The 20,776-nt window shown below is 33.6% G+C and overlaps 1 protein-coding gene across 13 annotated transcripts in view; it reads left to right on the top strand.

Annotated features, from left to right (window-relative positions):
• Positions 1–20,776, top strand: part of TUT4 (terminal uridylyl transferase 4) — a 106,340-nt gene that overhangs the window by 24,339 nt on the left and 61,225 nt on the right. For 12 of the 13 annotated variants that reach the window (XM_081057597.1, XM_081057604.1, XM_081057602.1 and 9 more), the window contains exons 2-4: positions 5,047–5,929; positions 12,585–12,748; positions 17,095–17,211. In XM_081057597.1, the coding sequence (XP_080913723.1) occupies positions 5,140–5,929; positions 12,585–12,748; positions 17,095–17,211 (1,071 nt within the window). In that variant the 5' untranslated portion in view covers positions 5,047–5,139. Of the gene's footprint in view, positions 1–5,046; positions 5,930–10,228; positions 10,346–12,584; positions 12,749–17,094; positions 17,212–20,776 lie in introns of those variants that run through there. The other variant, XM_081057601.1, reaches the window with a different exon arrangement.

The following is a 20,776-nucleotide window of genomic DNA, read 5'->3' on the forward strand; positions in this document are numbered from 1 at the left end:
ACAGTAAAATCCTTATCTTCCATAGTAGGAAATCGGTAGATAATATCTAAAGCTAACACAAAATAAGTATCAGCTTAAGCATGTAATCTAGAAATATGGAGATAAGTCTCAGAAGAAACAGCTAAGAGAGTTGAAAGTAGTTGCTTCTGAGGAGAGATTGATAGTCAGTGAGAGAATACTGTTTGCCTTATAGTACTTTTGACTTTTTGAACTATATAATTATATTTGTTTTATAAAAAGCAAATTGGAAGAAAATCCCTGAGGTCCAAATAGGAAGTAAACAAATGAAAAGTATTAAGTGTTAAGTGTTATGAGAAAGGTAAGAGCAAAGTTCATAGAATGAGACATACTTTTCTGAGCCCAGCCTGGGTGGCAGGTGGGTACTGGATGGATTAGGGAAGCTTTCTTGGAAGAGAGACATTTTCTAATTACAATAAGACTGTATGTTATGATGTAATAAGCATCTTTTGGATTTATTATATTTTTTAACAGTGTGAACAATTAAAAATAATTAAAGCTAATTTTGGTCAATTTAAAAAAGTTATTAATGCCTACTTTGTATTAGGCACTATAGTTGGCACTGAAGATATAATGGTAAGTAAAATCAGAATTGGATTCTTACCTACTGGAATTTATAATCTAGTGGGGCCACTGATGTGAATCAGATTCTTCATTGTGTGTGAAGTTATGGAGTGTATAGTTTCTCTTCACTTCTTTCAGAACCACCCCTTAGAGCAGTGATTCTTCAAATGAAGTTCTCAGTCTGGCTACCTGGGCATCACCTGGGAACTTGTTAGAAATGCAAATTTTCAGGCCCCTATCTGAGACCTACTGAATAAAACTCTGGGAATGGGACCCTCTAGGTGATTCTAATGAATGCTAAAATTTGAGAACCATTGCCTTAAAGGTAATCAATATTTTAAGCTTGGTTTATTACAGCTAGTATTTCATTGTTAAAAATAACCAACTGTATATACCAGGTTACATAATTGTTAAGCATTTAATGACTTCTAAGTGTTTAATAATGTATTTAGAATTTATTAAGCACATACCATGTATAGTAATTCAGTCTCTGGAGTCCTAGTTTATATGGACTTCTTTTGCTTAGCAAGCTTTTTTCCTGTAGGAGAGTATTGTTTACAAATGCTGTGTCTTTTTTATTTAATTGAAGTAATATTGACATATAATATATTTCAAGTATACAACATAATGAGTCAATATTTGTGTATATTGTGAAGTCGTCACCACAGTAAGTCTAGTTAGCATCGTACAAACGCTGTTGTGTTTATGAAGCCTGAGAGGTCCCTGGAATTTTCTATAACTTGTAAAATGATCAGAACCGTATAAATTAACTTTACTGTTTTGATATTTGCATAGAATCGTAATATTTTAGTTGGAGTAGACTCTAAAGATAGCCTGCTTCAGCCACTTATTTTATAGTTTAGAAATCTGTGACTCAAGAGAGGGTCAGTATCGTCTTGTTTAGTCACTCAGTAGCTGGTGGGTCTCAGTGGTTGGAGGCCTTAGCTGAAATTGGTTCATTATGTTTCTCTCTCTCTCTCTCTCTCTCTCTCTCTCTCTCATATATATATATATATATATACATATATAAATATATATGTATATGTATATATTATATATATGTATGTATGTGTGTGTGTGTGTGTATATATATATACACATATATATATATATGTGTATATATATATAGCTTTCTGCAATTGTGCCTTACAGTAGTTTCCCTGTCTGTCCCATGGAAGGGTTACTTGAACAATAACTATTGCTGTGATTAGCTTCTCTATTAGTTATGGAACAGTTCTTTAAGCAAACTTTCTTAAGTAGTGTATCCAAACAACTTTTTTAAGTCTGAGGACCCAGAACTTGTGGGCCAATCTGCCAATTGAATGATGAATAATTATAAAAAGGTGTCAAAAATTTCTCTTGAAACAATTGCAATATTTGCTAAATGCTTTAATTTGCAGCAGGAAAAGGCTAATGTGAAGCATCAGACCAAGAGTAGATACTCTTTTAATTTCCGGATGATTTTGAATACCTACCAAGTACCTAGCATTTTTATAGGCATTGTAAGAATTCAAAGGCTGGCCTGTGGCTCAGGCTGTTGGAGCTCCGTGCTCCTAACTCGGAAGGCTGCCGGTTCGATTCCCACATGGGCCCGTGGGCTCTCAACCACAACGTTGCTGGTTCAACTCCTCGAGTTCCACAAGGGATGGTGGGCAGCGCCCCCTGCAACTAAGATTGAACACGGCACCTTGAGCTGAGCTGCTGCTGAGCTCCCCGATGGCTCAGGTGGTTGGAGTGCAGGTTCTCAACCACAAAGAAAAGAAAAAAGAAAAAAAGAATTCAAGGAAGATAAAAGACATGATTAGAATTAGAAGTAGGAAATGGACTGATATGTAAATGATTTATTTAAAAATGAAATCAAATACATTTTTAAATGCTATTGTTTTCTATATTCAAACACTTTTAAAGAAATTCATTAAAAATTCTTTGTATTTTCTTAATAACTAGTTATTTAAGGTTAGAATCTCATTTGATACCCATTTATCACATTCTAAAAATATAACCAGGAACTAAAAAGTAGGTCTGACATTTTTATTTGGTTCAACTAATTTTGGCATGAGTGTGCACTGGAAAGCAGTGAATCTTATTTTCAAAATCCTGTCTCTTCAGAGAAAATTTCGTTTCTAGGAATTACAACCTTTTTTGGGAAATTTTTATACTGTTGATAATTTAAACGTTAAAAATGGCATTTTTTTGCTATAAAATTGCCACATTTTTTTTTGTGGCAATCGGACATTTGTTACCCTATAAGGAAAGATGGGGTAGATTAGAAAATAAATGTAGTTTGTTTTTTCATAACACATTGTTTCTATTAAAAATTTAAATGTACTTTTAGTTATATGAAACAAATTACTCCCTTAAAATGAAACCTGGCAATTTTCTGAGTCTTGAACTCCTCACTAGCATATATGTATCTTAATTAAGTACACTGATTTTTAAAAATCTTTGCAGCTTTCATTTATATGTACAAACTTGATTTACAGTTTTTTATTGAGTGCAAGAATAATGTGTCTACAAAGTTTTATAAACAGAATTGTGGATCAGCGTTACTGTAAGTCTTTATTAATAGCCTTTGTCAGTAAGATAACATCTATAAAATTATTAGAGTCATTATTGTAGAATAGTATTAGAAAATTTAAAATATTTAGGTTACCTGGATTAGGTAAACTAATCTTTTAGAAATAGAACCCATTTTTATTTTTAAAATTAGGAACCTAAATTTTTCTTAAAAAAATTTAGAGATAGTCATATTATTTGACAACTGTGACAGTTATATAAAACACCTTATCAGAAATAATCAAAGAAGGCTGTACTAATTAAATAAATTCAAATATCTGAACACCTGGATATTTATTAGATAAAAGCGCTGGAACATTATTTTACTGGAAAATAATGTTAGTCAAAAAAGGAAGTAATGGTGAAAATGTAGTTTGGTTTTGGCTTAAATTTTAGTTATCATAATTTCTTAAAATATTACTGAATTTAGAAAAAAGTACCTAATAAGTTGTGGGGTTTTTTTAAAAAATAAAAAACAATATTAATCTGGACAGAGATCAAGACAGACTGTAGAGAACTGTATTATAAATAGGAATTATAAAAGCTAGGTCCAAGTTGAGTAAGATGTTTCAGTGTAACTAGGTAAGTTTAATTGATTTTTTTTTTAAAGTATGCTTTGGCACAAACACAGACAGTTGGGAGTAAATGACTGGTAGTCTGAGCTTTTTATTTTAGGTAATATTTTTGTGTTTATATTATGTATAATTATATGAGTAGAGGTGTTTGACTGCCCAAATTTGTAATTTAATAAATTAACCAGGTAAAATCAAAGGTGCTACACATGTAGTTTGTTTTTGCTGAGTAAGTTTTATTTATATTATCTTTGTTTAGAGGCATAGGTCTGAATTTAAGATATCCAGGGCAAAGTGAATAGCAAAAATTCCTGATTTCCATGTAATGTATTATATAAAGCATTTCTAACATTGAAATAATATAACAAAATACAGTATTTTCATTTATTTATAATTTCTGCTCTCTGGTAAATACAAAATTGTTCCTATTATATTTTAGAACAAAATGAGTTCTGACTGATTTTAGTATTCTTACTATCATTTTTTTGAAACATTTTTTAGAGCAGTTTTAGTTTCACCGCAAAAATACAGAGCAGAAAATACAGAGTGTCCCTATACTCCCTTCCCCCAAACAGCAATAGCCTCTCCCACTATCAACATCTATGCACCAGAGTGAATAGTACCTTTCTTACAGACATGAGCCTACACTGACATCACCCAAAGTTCATAGTTTACATTAGGTTTCACTCTTAATAGTATACATGCTATGCATTTTGATAAATGTATGACACGTATCCATCATTATAATACTATAAAATTTTACTATCATTTTTTAACTCTGGATTCCTATTGGTTTTTAAATTTTTCTTACTTCGGAAGAATTTACTAAACTACTTTATACTTCAGAAATGGAGAAAGTCTTGATGTTGTGTCTCCATGTTTAGAGTGAACTTTGAAGTAGGTTAGTGGTATAAATAGGTACTGTTTAGTAGGAAAGTCCTATGGTTAGGATTTTACCAATTAGGCTCTATAAACTGATTTCCTATGTTGCATATAGATTGGAATTCTTGTGTTTTCTTTGTTCCATTTCCTTTTGTGTTAAATGTACATTACAATTATTTCCCCATTAGTTGAAATTCTTATTGAGTAATGGAAAACGTTTTACTTCTAAAATTCCCTTGTATTGCCATAATTACATTAGAACCTTCTTTATGAGCATTTGGCTATTTACTAAGTGGGTTTTAATTCTTTTTCAAAGTTTTCAGAGTTTAAACATTTTTTTTGTTATTTTTTTAGTTTTGAGAACACAGTTTGAAAGTTTTCTCATGTCGCACTAATATTTAAAAAATGGCTTTTGCATTTTAAATAACAGATTTTTTTTTTTTTAATTCAATAGTTTGCTTGCCTAAACTGGATTTGAAGCAATTCAAACTACTGGAGATCTGCCAATTTACAGCAACACAATTGGAAAGAAGCAAGTTTTCAAATAATGGAAGAGTCTAAGACCTCTAAAAATGAAAATCATGAACCAAAGAAGAATGCTTGGGCTCTTTCTGAAGAAAGCAAAACAGTTAAAGTTATAACTAATCAAACTTTGAAAGCCAGAAATGAGAAATCCATAAAAGAAATTGGGACCAGCTCTCCAAATAGGAATAGTAATAAAAAAAATAAGCAAAATGATATTTGTATAGACAAAACAGAAGTTAAATCATGTAAAGTAAATGCTGCCAATGTTCCAGGCCCTAAAGATTTGGGGTTAGTCCTTCGAGATCCAAGTTACTGCAAAGCAAAAAAGTCACCTAATTCACCGGTGAGAGCAGAGAAAGTACCTGTTTCACAGGTAAAAGTAGAAAAGGCATCCAGTTTACAGGGAAAAGCAGAAAAATCACCAAAGTCACCTAATTCACCAGTGAAAACAGAAAAGGCACCCACTTCACCGGCAATGGTAACAGAAAAGGTACTTAGTTCCCAGAAGAAATCAGAAAAAGCACCCAGTTCTCAGATGAGATCAGTAAAGGTTCTCAGTTCACCAGCAGAAGCAGAGAAGGTGTCCAGTTTACGGTTGAAAGAAAACATGAGACAGACAGAATTACAGCACATTGGAAAAAAAATTTCAAGTTCCTTTACTTCTCTGGACAAAGTAAATATTGATATTGTAGAGGGAGGAAAATCTGCTCTGGAAAACTCTCCAGGATCTCAGAAGCAACAAACATGTACAGAGAATACTGGTGATTCTGATGATAGCACTTCAGGAGTTGAAGACACCTCAGATGATTTGAGTAAGTACAAATTAGATTATTGCACAAGTCATGTTTTTGGAGGGATTTTCCTCTACTAATGTTCTTTAGATTGTCCCAATTGATTTTTAACTACTTTACTTATAAAAAGGACATTAATAACATGGCTTTAAAAGCTAAAAAAGAACCTTTACATTTATTATGGTAGGTAAAAAGCCTGAGCAAACATAAATTTAGTTTAGTGGATCCTAGTCAGTATTTTACCTCTCTCTCTCTCTCTCTCTCTCTTTCTCTCTCTCTCTCTCTCATTTTTTAAATGGTCCTGCTAACATATTGCTCATTTATTCACCAAACATGTATGTATTGAGTTCCTATTATATGTCAAGCATGTGCTTACAATGGAAAACCACAAAAAACCCCCACAGCCCCAGACCTCAAGGAAGCTTCTAGTTAGATGGGGATGATACAGATAAAGTAGTGATTTTGTTCAGTGCCCAAAACTTGAGTTGAGAATGTAAATGATTTAATTGAGGGCTTTAGACTTTGGGTTGAGAAAACGCATGCATGATATAAATGTGAGACTACAAGTGTGATTCAGATTCAGTGTGACTAGAACAGGGAAATGGGGGAAAGTGGCAAAAGATTCAGCTGAAAAGTACACAAGAATTGGAGAATAAAAGGCCTTTTAGGACATTATAGACAGTTTGGACTTTATTATGAGTGTTTTTAGAAGCCTTTGACAAGTTTTAAGCAAAGTTAGTGCTATGATCATATATATGTATATATGTTTATATATTTGGCTACAGTGTAGCAAATTCTTTGACAGGAACAAGACTGGAAGCAGTGTTTCTTCTGGGATTTTGATCTGAGCTTTAATTATTTATAAATATTATCCATGTCTTTTGAGGACTTTAAATCTGATTTTGTTTAAATTAATGATTTTTTTCCTCAGCGGTCTTTTTTCTTAATGTTTCTGTGCCTAGAAGAATAAAGCCTTTCCTTGATGTGTAGACCAAAAAAAAAAAAGAAGCTATTTCTAAATCATTATTTACCATACTTTGAAAAACACTGGTTGAGAATTCAGAAATAGATTCTTTTTATTTATGGTGGTACCCAGATGATGATATGTTGACCGACCATTTAAAAAAAAATTAATAGAGGTATTTTTAGGTGTGTAAGAAAAATAACAACTTCATAATTTTATAGATAAGGCTTCAGAAAATACCAAAAAAAGTAATTTACAGCCAGTATCAAGTAAAAGTACCGGTAAAGTTTTGATTTGGCAGATCTAAACATGATAGTACATGAATGATTGAAGTTGGCAAATAACTGGTGCATAATAAGATTACTTACAAGGGTCTGATCACTTGAATTAGTGAAAAATCTGGTTTAAAGATTATATATTTTTAAAGGCAACAAAATAAATGAGGTGACAGAGAGAGATAGCGAAGAGTGGAGGCTCTGGAGTAAAATCGCATAGGTTTTGAATCCTGTCTTCCCCACTTAGTAACTTTGTAATTTGCATAAAGTGCTTATCTTTTAAAATATTTCTCAGTTTCCTCATTTTTAAAAAAGTAGAGATGTTGCTGCCTGTGTTGTGAAGGTTAAGTCCAATAGAGTGTTTTATGTAGTGCCTGACATAATAGGCATATGGTGGTAGTGAGTATCCTTTATTATTATTTCTCCAATTAAATGCAGTTTCGTTATTTGTTAACATGAAGAACACGCTGAACTACTTAAAGAAGTTAGTAGACCAAGTAGAGGTCCTTTTGGGAGACTTGGTTTAACAAATTAATAAGAATGATTTATAGTACTGCATAAAAATCATATTTCATAAATAAGTGCTTCTCATGTTTTAAAGAATTCTCTTTAATATGTATGTCTGCCTTGAAGTCATATTCATATATAATTGTTTACCATTTTTTATCATAAAAAACCAAATTAATAATTTTTGAATTATTTCTCATTTAGATTGCTCCTTTGTAAATCAAATCAAATCAAACCAAACCTTTATATCTGGATTGTGATCTATTTGGACTTAATAGGCTGTATAGAAATTTGATTAATCTGAGGCCCACCTGAGATTAGTGGACTAATCTCTGTTAGGCCCATCTTTAGCTCCCACCTAGCATTTTTACCATTTTTCCATTTTTTCTTTTGCCATTCGTTTATTCAGTAAATATTTTTTGGAGCGTCTGCTATGTGCTAGGTACTGATTCAATCACTAGGAATATAGCAGTGAACCAAACAGCACTGCTCTTAAGGAGTTAATATTCTATTGGGAGGAGACAGACAAAACCACAGTAAATAACAAAAGTATACAATAAATTAGATAGTGATAGATCTTATGAAAAAAATAAAATAGGAAAGGTCATAGGGAATGGATACTACTGTATCTGGTGGTGATGTTTCAAATTTAAATTGTCACTGAGAAGGTGACAGTAGAGCCAATACTTGAAGGAAAGAGGTGAGAGTGAGCCTGGTGAATATCTGAGGAGAGAGTATTCTAGATCTGGCTTCTCAAACTTTAACGTGCATATGAATCCTCTGGGATTCATATTAAAATGCAGATTCTTGAGCTCTATTCCCAGAGGTTTTAGATTTAGAAAGCCTAGACTAGGGCCTGAGATACTAAATGTCGAACAAACTCCTACTGAGGTTGATGTTGTTGGTCAGGATCATGCTTTTGAGCAGCATAACCTAACTTATCTCCTTACTTTCACTTATACCATCCTTCATTGTGTTTTTAATAGCAGCTGGAATGATCCCGTTAAAATTATTCAGATCATAACTATTGTTCAAAATGTTTCAGTGGTTTCCCATATGTCAGAGTAAAAGCTAGTGTCCTTGTAGTGACTTAGAGGGCTCTACATCATCTGTGGCACTCCTCCACTTCTCTGCCCTCATTCGTCTATTTCTTACCCTTTCTCTCTCTGCTCCGACTTCATGGTTTCCTTGCAGTTCCTCAGATATGAACATAAATGTCCACCTGATGACCTTCACATTTATCTTTTCCTCTGCCTGGAGCATTCTTCTCCCAGATGTCCATATGGCCAGCTAGCTCTCTTATCTCCTTTACCTTCTCAGTGAGGCTTTTGCTAGGTCACTTATCTAAACCATACAACCCTCGCCTCCACCTCTGACACTTCTTATTCCTTTTACCTGTTTAATTTTTCTCTGTAGTCCTTATTAACATATTTTCAGTTTTTTGATTTACCTTTTTATGTAATGGTTTTGTTGAGGTATTTTTCACTGCCATAAAATTGATCTTTTAAAAATATACAATTTAGTGGCTTTTTAGTATGTTCATAAATTCATGTAGACATTGCCACTGTTTCATTCCTGAACATTTTTATTACCCCCCCCCAAGAGAAACTCCACATTCATTAACAATTACTGATCATTACCCCCTTCTCCTATCCACCGCCAACCACTAATATACATTCTCTCTATATAGATTTGCTTATTTTACATAGACTCATAGAATATGTGGCCTTTATGCATGGATTTTTTTATTTAGCATAATGTTTTCAAGGTTCATCCATGTTGTGGTGTGTATCAATACATTACTCCTTTTTATTGCTGAATAATATTCCATTGTATGGCTATATCACATTTTGTTTATTCTCTCATCAGTTGATAGATACTTGAATTGTTTCCATCTTTTGGCTATTATGAATAATGCTGCTGTGAACATTTGTTTAAAAGTTTTTGTGTGGATGTATGTTTTCATTTCTCCTTTATATTTGGGAGTGGAATTGATGAGTTATATGGTAACGCTGTTTAACTTTTTTTGGTGGTGTAATACATACAAAATTTACCATCTTACCCATTTTAAAGGTGCAATTCAATGGCGCTAAGAACATTTACAGTGTACTACAACCATTACCACTACCTAATTGCAGAATTTTTCATCACTCCAAAAGGAAACTCTGTATTCCATTAAGAGTCATTTCCCATTCTCTCCCCCAGCCAGCCTCAGACAACCACTAATAGGCTTTCTGTTTCTATGTATTTTCCTCTTCTAGATATTTCACAGAAATGGAATCATACACTATGTGTTTTTTTGTATCTGGCTTCCTACATTAAACATCACGTTTTCAAGATTCATTCATGTGGCTTATATCAGTACTTGCCTTTTTAAGGCTGATGCTATAGACTGAATTTTGTCCCCTCAAAATTCCCATATTGAAGATGTAACTCCCAGTGTGATTGTATCTGGAGATAGCTTTTAGGAGGTAGTTAAGAATAAATGAGGACATAAGGATGGGTCCTAATCCGATAGGATTGGAGGCCTTATAAGAAGAGGAAGAGGAAGATCTTTCTTGGTGCGTGCACCGAGGAAAGGCCATGTGAGGACACAGTGAGAAGGCGGCTGTCTACAATCCAAGGAGAGAGCTCTCATCAGACACCAACCCTGCTGACACCTTGATCTTGGACTTGCCTACCTCCAGAACTGTGAGAAAACAAATTTCTGTTGTTTAAGCCACCCAATCTATGGTATTTTGTTATGGCAGCCTGAGCTGACTAAGACAGCTGAATAACATTCCAGTGTATGAATATGTCACATTTGTTTATCCATATATTCAGTGATGGACGTTTGGGTCGTTTTCACCTTTGACTTTTGTGAATAGTGTTGATATGAACATTCATGTACAGGTTTTTGTTTGAATACCTGTTTTCAACTCTTGTTTTATGAGAGTATTAACATCTCAAGAAACTAGTGTTCTGTGGGACAAAGTTTGGGAAATTCTGCCTGATTAATTTTGGTGTTGATTTCAGAAAATTAAATAATTTCATTTATTTTTAACTTTTAAAGAAAGATGTATAGATTTCTCTAATTCTTCAGTTTGCAGAAATGATAATTTTGCAGGATTTTCTGATGTTAGCTGCTGTGTAATATAGGTCAAATTAGTTGTACATATAGAAAAGGGAAGGTTAGACTATTATATTGCCTTGCTACCACACTTTTTCATGAAATGTGGAACAGAAACTAAGATTTCACCTTTTCTTTTACATTTTCATCATAAAATTGTTATTAAAAAACTAAATTATTTTTTTAAGTATTAGGACACAGTTGCAAATTGCTCATGGTGCATCATTGTTCCCCTGACAATTTAAGAAACACTTAGCTAGCCTAGTGACACTTCTGTTTGAATCCTTTTTTTTTTTTTTTTTTTTTTTTAAAGGAGAGCACAGCTCACAGTGGCCCAGGTGGGGATCTAACCGGCAACCTTGGTGTAATTAGCACCACCCTCTAACCAACTGAGCTAACTGGCCACCTCTGAATCCTTTTTTAATATCTTTACATAAGAGTTTGCCTTCTTATTCTGTACACTTGTGGTAGGAGACACCTCCAGAGGCACACTATTTCTTCTTTTTTTCAGAAAATTAGTACTATCAAAAAGTAGAATTGACTGTCAGGGTTCTTATAGATAGCAGGTAGTGGGGCTTTTGAAAGCAGAGTGGAGAGATTTGTTGATTATTAGCATTTACCTTTATAAGTGCTTTTAGATATATTCAAATTTGTTTATTCAACACGTTTTTTATTGTTTCATATCTGGTCTAGGCATTGTTTTAAAATCTGAAGGTACAAAGTTAAATAAGACCTAGTTATTGGCATCAAGGAATTCATCATTTAATGTAGAAGATGGATAAATGAATATAAATTATATTACTATGCAAATGTAAGATAATAGAGGTACCATTATAGAATATAAATAATATCATCTGTCTTCTGCAACATGACACTTAAGCTGAATTTTACATGTAAACATATTAGGTTGGTGCAAAAGTAATTGCGGTTTAAAAGGTTAAAAATAATTACAACAACCGCAATTACTTTTGCACCAATCTAATAGTTGAAGTGGGGAGGACCTTTATGGTGGAGGGATCAGCATATGTAAAGGCATTGAGACTTGAAGTAGCAGTGATCCATTCTAGCACATTGGGTATGAATGAAGTGAAAAGTGTTAGAGCAGAATATAAGTTTATGGATACGTACAATGTGCTAGAGAATTTAAACTTTGTTCGAACTCTTTGAAAGCCTTTTAAGTATTTTAAGCAAGAGAATAATATGACTCAGTTTGTATTTAAAAAATCACACTGGTGGTGGAACCTACTGTATGCCAGGTACATATTGCTAGGTGTTGAAAATGCAAAGATGCAAGCACATTGTCTATTCCTTAAAGACGTTACAGTCTAGTTAGGAGGCAGAGTAGCAAAGAAAAAATATTGATGTGGTGGAGATATCCATGAGTTCGGTGAAAGCAAAGAAGAAGGAGTCTGGTATGGGTTTGTGGTCTGGAGTGCATATGTTCTTTTAGCTGCTGGTGTATAGTGATAAAGTCACTAAAGTGACTTTTGTTCGGAAACTAAGAGCTTTTTATCATATTTACTCCAGAGATTCTACAAGATGGTTATGTTAGCCTTGTGTAGTGAGTGTCAGTTATATTTGTCTCTTTTGATAGGTAGGTTGAAAGAACAAGATAGGCAATAGACCCATGAAGTAGATTTTTCTTTGTGAATTTCGGTATCACGTATATCTCTTACTTACATTTTACATAGCATACCAACTTGTACAACCAAGAAAGAATATTTTTTCTGTGTGTGTATAAATTGAATGTCTTCCGTTAATTTTTTTGTTTTGATTTACTAGTTCTGATGATGGTAACTAAGTGATTGCTTCCTTTTCTAGGTAAAATGAAGAATGATGACTGTAATAAAGAAAATTCTTCAGAGATGGACTATTTAGAAAATGCCACTGTGATAGATGAATCTACATTGACACCTGAGCAGAGGCTAGGCTTGAAACAAGCAGAAGAACGCTTAGAAAGAGATCACATCTTTCGACTTGAAAAAGTATACTATATTGTTTTAGTTATTTGGAGGAAGATGGTGGTGTTTCATAACTTTTCTTTCCCGAGTGTAGTTTTTTATTTTTCTTCTTTTCCTAAGACAGCATTCATCTTTCCTTACTTTTCTCTTTCCTTTCTTCTTCTCTCGTTTTTTTCCCCTTCCCTCTCTTTGTTCTGCAAGTTCTTACATATGTGAGTCCGACTTCATTCATTCATCCCAGAGGTTCACAAACTATGCCCTACCCTCTTATTTTTGTTTTGTTTTTTTAAATTATGGTAAAATAACACCTAGCCCCTTGTTTTTGTAAACAAAGTTTTATTGGAACACAGCCATACCCATTTGTTTACATATTGTCTATGGCTGCTTTTATGCTACCATGGTAAGTAGTCGCTATAGGGAATATGTGGTCCACAGAACATAAAATATCTACTGTTTACTAAAGCATAAAATATTTACTGAAATACTACTTTGTTCTGTTATGGAAGAAGTTTGCTGACTCTTGATTTATTTACTTATCAAATAGATCTTGAGAGCTTGTGTTCTAGGTAATGTGCTAGGCACTGGGAATATATTGGTGAGAATAGCAGTTTCTGCCCATTAGAAGGTAAAAGTCCATTTAGAGTCACAGAAATAAAATAGAAAGTATTCCATGATGTCCTGGACTTCCTCCTTTCCCCTTGCTTTTTTCTCGTCCCCTTTCCTCTTTTTTCTCCCATATAATACATCTACTGTGTATTAGGAACAGTTCTAGTCATTGGTATCTTGTACCTGAGTACTAATTAATTTCTTAACCTAGAAATACACATTCCTAGCCTTCACAGTAAAAATAACTGCTATGTATTGAAGGAAAGAATCATAAATTAATCTGTTCACAAATAGATACTTGGAATACTTGTGAGTATGCATATGATGAAATAGGTCATCATTCTTGATTAAATAATAAAGGAAAGAAAGAAATGCTTTTGTATAGTTTAGGAAAATGAGGTCATAACTAAATTGAAGAAGGCAATCCTGGGTTATGAATAGAATTTATGGCAGAGTAGGCACCCTATGAAAATAGAAAGGAATATCAAGGAGTAGAGGCCCTTAATGTAGGAGAGTTGGTTGTGCAGCTACCTTCACAAAATCCTCGTTAGACGTCTTTTTTTGCAATTTGCTATTTTACTTAGTTTTATCTTTCCTCTCACTTTTTCTTTCCTAAGCCTGGAATTAGTAGCTATTCTGGATCTGTGCATTGTCAAGATATTAATAAATTAATATTAATCTATTAAAATATTATTAAAAGATTAATAAATACTGAGTGCTTTCATGTGCCATGATCTTGTGATAAAAAGTTGAATTGGGTATGTGTGGCATTTCTAAAAACATGGTACTGCTCTTCTAGGAGTTTACTAATTAGAGAAAGATGTGTAAGCAAATAATAATAATAATAATAGTAATAATAATTCTGTTTGAAAATGGGATCTTGGACAAAGCAGTGACCAACTTGAGTTAGGTATGGAGGCATAAAATTGGGGAATGCTTGATAAGGAGGAGACACTGGAACTGAGTCTGAAGGAGTGGTTAGGAGTTGCCCAGATGTGTTGGGGAAGGGTGGTGGTAAATTACATAGGATTTCTAAATGAAATGTGAAAAATGTCTTTTCAAACAAAATAAGCAAGGGTTTGGATGGGAAGATATGTAGGATATGAAGTGGAAAAGGTCAATTTTTGGGAGAAGGAAAAAGTTGGGGTAGAATGGATGTTTGATGGTTGTAAGAAAGAATGACCCGAGGTGAAAGAAAAGCTTGGAAGCATGGAAAACATTTTATGGGTTGTTGAATTTAAACAGCAATGATGTAAAATCAGTGTGTCAGTATCAGCATAGATGTCTATAATCATTTTTCTTTCTGACTCCTCTATTTCTTATGATCTCCAAAACCTCTTGTTTAACACTTTTCTTTACCAACTTTAGACACTCACTAAGAATATTCTTACTAACTTGTTTTTTATTTTATCAGGTTCTTTGGTTCGCAGTGTATACTCATAGATTGTCTAATTGAGAAGTAAAGATGTAGATTTTTTTACCTTGTACCAAAGAAGGAATAAATCTAAATAATTAGATCAAAAGGGTAACCTTCCCTATAGCAAGCATTAAATATTGATTAGGAGTGTTAAATACTTAGAATTTCTATGCCCAGAAATCGTTATTCTAGCTGGTCTGCAGAAACTTTTAAGGAAGGTTTATTAGTGTGTTTGTTTAATGGCAAAATAAAATACTATAACTATAATAAAGTAATTTTAAAACATTTTTCATTTGTCTCCTGTGAAACTTGAAGCTTAATGATGGTGAGAACATTTTTGTCTTATTTGCTATTGTGCCTCATACAGTACTTTGCACATACCATGTTTCCCTGAAAATAAGACCTAGCCGGACCATCAGCTCTAATGTGTCTCTTGGAGCAAAAATTAATATAAGACCCACTCATATTATATTAATTATATCATACCTGGTCTTATATAAAACCTGGTATATTATATTTATTATATTATATTAAAGACCCGGTTATATTATGGAAGACCCATTTTTGCTCCAAAAGATGCATTAGAGCTGGCTAGGTCTTATTTTTGGGGAAACACGGTAGTAGTTGGTCAGTAATTAGAGGTAGGTCGTTTGCTTAGTGGTTAAGTGTATGGGTTTTGGAGTCACTGGGTCTACCTCTGCCACTTAGTGATTAAATACCATTGGATAAGTTATTTAACCTCTTCAAAACTCAGTTTATTCATTATTAAAATGGAGTTGATAAAAATGACACCTAGCTTACTGGGCTGTTATGAAGATTAAATAAGATAATACAAGGAAAGTTCTTGGCCCAGTGCCTGATATATAGTAAGCACTAAATAAAGATTAGCTACTTGTAGAATTGGATTATTTTTACCAGGTAGGGCAATTTTTATTATTTTAAGGACACAGAAGTAGACTCCAGTGTTAGAAATTTTTCCAAGGTCAACTGAGATGTTATCCCAGGCCTGCTGATTCCCTATTCAGTGTTCTATTAAGCTTTTTTTGCTAAAGGAATCCAGATATATCCTTGTCTGCTAACATTTTACAATTGAAAAATTTATATGAGTGATCTCAAGACTCCCTTAGTGACCTCATCGATATTCATGGCTTTAGGTATTCTGTATTTATGCTTTCATCTCTTGAATCCAACCCTTCTTGCCTCTTCTACCACTCTGAACTTGAACCAAGCCAACATCAGCTCTCTTCTGGATTATTGCAGAGTGCTCATAATGGCAATAAGCAATTCCTGCTTCTATTCTTAATGTAGAAGACAAGTGATCCCTTTAACATACTGATTAGATCTTAAAATTCTTTGCTCAGAAACCTTCAGTGCCTTCCCCTCAAACTTAGAATAAAAGCCAGAGTCTTTACAAGGGGCCTTGTGATCTGTACCGCATTACCTTTCTGTTCTAGTCATACTAGCCTTTTTATAGTTTCTCCAACATATTCGGTAGATTCTTGCCTCAGGGCCTTTGCATTCCCCTCTGCGTGGAATGTCCAGATATCCACGTAACTTAATCCTTCATTTTAAGTAACTTCATCAATAAGTTCTTAAGTGTTGATCCTATTTTTAAGAAGCAATTAACACCCTTTACAATATTCCTATATATGCATTTGTTTGTTTATTTACACTAGAATGTAAATTCATAAGGACAGGGATTTTTGTTTATTTTGTTTACACTATTATACCCAGCTCCTAAAAAAATGTTTCATATATAGTATGAGCTCATAAAATATTTGACTAATTAAGAACTAGTTGTGGTAGGAAGCTAAGAGGTGGAAGTCTATGTGAAGGCTTAATTCATTCCCCAGTAAGGACCGGTTTGAAAGAATTTTTAAAGAATTGCAATGACTACATTGAGCTGAATTTTCTTATTTGTTTGTTGCCTTGGGCAAAGTATTTAAACCTTCAGATTTAGTTGCTTTGCCAGTAAAGTGAGGAATCCTCGTAAGGTTGTTGTAAGGTTAATAGATACGAGGCTGGCTATGTTTATTTTTAGTTGGGGGTAGTACTGTTGCTAAATTTGGGGCAGGTTTCCCTTTAAAGAAAATCATATACATAATATTCTAAAGTGAGAGAATCTTTTTGTCAGGGGTTACAGCCTTTTGAAATATATGTTCTCCTATGATGACTATTTTGAAACGGACAACTATCTCTTGGGTTTATAAGTTCTGATTTATTACAAATTTATTCCTTCAATGCTTATTTTTATCTTATATTTACATAATTGTGCCATTCACATATGTAGTCAAAAATTTACTTCTCTGTTTTCTGAAAAAATGCATCTTTAATCTTTTCTTTTCAGCGCTCACCAGAATACACCAATTGTCGGTATCTATGCAAACTTTGCTTAATTCACATTGAAAATATCCAGGGAGCTCATAAACATATAAAGGAGAAACGACATAAGAAAAACATTTTGGTAAGTTCTTATTACAAAATATTTCAGTTTTGAATGGTAAAACTATATCAATTATTTTTTATTTATGTAAGTAAAAATGTGGTATTTATCCAGTCATATATTAATAACTGAAGTGATAGCATCGAGAGCTGTGATTGCCCTCATTAGGTAGTCAGGAGAGGAATCTTCTTAGAGACTGGTTTGCTTATCCTAAAGTATGTTGATTCCTAAGCTTAATACTTTCAGATACAGGTAGTCTAACTGATATTTATTAAGTTCTTATGTGCTTGGGTTGTCTAGCACATAAGACAGTGGTGAATAAAATAGTCATGTTTCCTGTTCTCGGAGTTTCTAAAGTATTGAGTAGGGATTGTATTGAGTAGGGATTTAAGTATCCTGAGCTTTAGTAAAAGGGGAAACGTGGTTCTAAGGAAGTATACAAGCATATTTTACTTAGTCTAGAACAGGGACAGTTTCTCTGAGAAAGTGACATTTGAGTTGAACCTTGAAGTAATAGTTTAAAAGGTAAAATGGTGAATGGCATAGAGGGATAAGCTGAGAGCATTTTATACAAAAAAGCAGTATGAAGAAAGGTCTCTTAAGTCAGGAAAGACCATGGTGTGTGAGGAACTGGAACAGTATAGTAAGAGTAGAGCAAAGAGAGCTGGAGGAAAATGATGTAAGATGAAACTGGAGAAGTCCAGACCATGCAGCGCCTTGTAAGCTTTAACTGAGAATTCACAAATTCTTCAGTTATTTTTATTAGAACATGCGCAGTGTTTTTTTCTATTTAAAATTTATTAGTATACTAGCTATACTAGCTATTTTTCTTTTCAAAGTTATAATAATATATTAACCTTTTATTTCTAAGTCACTGCTTATATCTTCTCTGAGAAATACTCTTTTACCTGCCTTTTCCAACAAGTCTGCTTTAGGTTTTCTGATCAAGCTGTTAAGGGAGCAGAGAAAGAATACCTAACACAGTGTATTATAAATGTCTGCTTTCTCTCCTGTTCTAGAAGGATTTAATATTTAATATTTTAGAAGGAAAGTTTAGTTTCTTATTTATGTTTTTACGTTGGTTAGGAGAGTGTCTAACACATAGTATGTGCTCAATACATTTTTCTGAAAAATGCATTGAAGAAAATCAGGAACTTAGAAGGAAATCATTCACATTTTACCAGTGTATTATTTTGATTTGATTAGCGCTTCAGAAGACTTAATAGAACAAAGTGGTAGTTTAGGAGAGTTATTATATCTCTCGGAAATTTCAAGAAATGTTGAAAGATACTGATTATTAGTTCCAGGAAAGCATCCTGAAGCCAGGGAAAGACCCATCTGAGAGAATTAGAGAGAACAGAGCTTGGTGCTTACACAGAGCTGGGGATAGTACCTTCCCACTATTCAGCCTGGAAAACCTCATACTTCATGGAGAATTGGGTAGAGTACTCAGAAGGATCTTGTTTCGGTATTGGGGAATATTTAGCCCTAAACTGAATGTAGTCTGGTCCTGACTAAAATATGTTAAAGGCAAGAACCAAAAGATAAACTGTTTCCAGGTACTTAATGTCATTACAGAGCAAAGCTTGAGAATATTTACAGAAATACAAAATATCACCCCAAAAAGTTCACGTTGTCACAAAGAAGCAGGAAAATACAAACCATGATGAAGAGAAAAATAGTCAATTAAAACTAACTTTGAACTGATATAGTAGAATTAGCAGAGAAGGACATTAAGACAGTTAACTCTAGTTATAGTGTTAAAAAATTAAATAGAGGATAAGCAAAATGGAAGATATACAAAGGATACTGTTCAAATCAAGCTTACAAAAATGAAAACTGTGTGTAGAATGAAAAATACACTGGACAGGTCTAACGGTAGATCAGGCATTGCAAAAGAAAAGGTTAGTGAACTTAACGATACAGCAATGGAAACTATCCAAAATGAAATAGAAAAAAACTTGTAAAAAAGAAAGGAGTATCATTGAGCTTTGGGATAATTGATAATATGAGTATATAAGATGTCATCAAAAAATACAGTGAATGTTGCTGCCTCATGTCATCCAGTGGAAAGGCAGGGAGCTCCAATACGGGAAGTGGCGCATCAAACTTTAGTAACAGTGTGTGACAAGTTTCAACTTGGGTGCAGTCAGGTGAGCTACGGTTGAGAGAAGGTGTGTTTTAAAGTGTGCCATGTGTCATGGATCACAAACGATGCATGAACTTTGTTTCAAACTGCAAAAAAGTGCTAAAGAAACACGAAATGTTAAAATTAATTTATGGTGATGCTACAGTGACCATGATCTGGCACCGTGCGACTTCTGGCTCTTCCCCAAAGTCAAAATGACCATGAAAGGTAAACGTTTTGAATTGATTCAGGACATCGAGGCAGCCACAACAGCGTAGCTAAAGATACTCACGAAAGAGGACTTCCAGAATTGCTTTAGAAAGTGTCAAGAATGATGGGATAAATCTGTTTGAAGCAGGGGAAGTATTTTGAGGGGAATTAATGGCAATGTATCTTTCACTGTAATCATTTTTATTTTATAATTTAAACATTCACCGTATTTTCTGATCACACCTCATATGTACCAATTCAATACAGACTCTTGCAGAGCACTGAAGAGTTATTTGTGATCACACCTCATATGTACCAGTTCTATACAAACTTCCAGAGCATTGAAGAGGAGGAATGCTTCCTAACTTAGTCTGTGAGGCCCACATACTCTGATGGCAACACCAGAAAAGACATTACAATAGAAGAAAATTTCAGACTAGTGGCCCTCATGAACATACATGCAAAATTTCTAAACATTTTAGCAAATTGAATGCAACAGTATATTTAAGGAAGAACTATGTATATTATGACCAACTGTCAATTTATTCCAGGAATGCGGTGTTGGTTTAACATTAGAAAACTAATCAGTGTAATTCATTGATGTTAACACAAAAATAACACTATATATGATCATCTGAGTAGATGCTGAAAAAGCATTTTTAAAAATCCTTATTAAAAAGTCTCAGCAAACTAGAATAGGAATAGAAGGGAACTTCTTCAACATGATAAAGAACATCTGCAAAGAACTTACAGCTAACATCGTACTTAATGGTGCAAGAAGATAGGTATGAAAATGGTATAGCTGCCATGGGAAACAGTATTGAGGTTCCTTAAAAAAATTAAAAATGGAATCACCGTATGATCCGGTAATTACACTTCTGAGTATATACTGAAAAGAATTGAAAGTAGAGTTTTGAAGAGATATTTGTACACCCATCATAGCATTATTCACGATTGCTAAAACATGGAAGTAATTCAGGTGTCCATCAACAGATGAATGGATAAGCAAAATGTCTTATGTACATACAGGAATATTATACAAGCTTAAGAAAGAAAGGGAATTCTGAAATGCTACAACATGGATGAACCTTGAGGACATTATACTAAGTGAAATAAGTCAGTCACAAAAAGAGAAATACTGTGTGATTCTACTTATATGAGGTACCTAGAGTAGTCAAAATCATAGAGATAAAGTAGAATGGATGGTTGCCAGGGCACGGGGGAATGAGGGAGTAGGGAAATGTGAAG

The sequence above is a fragment of the Rhinolophus hipposideros genome, assembly GCF_964194185.1.
Source record: "Rhinolophus hipposideros genome assembly, chromosome: 8".
Classification (NCBI taxonomy): Eukaryota; Metazoa; Chordata; class Mammalia; order Chiroptera; family Rhinolophidae; genus Rhinolophus; species Rhinolophus hipposideros.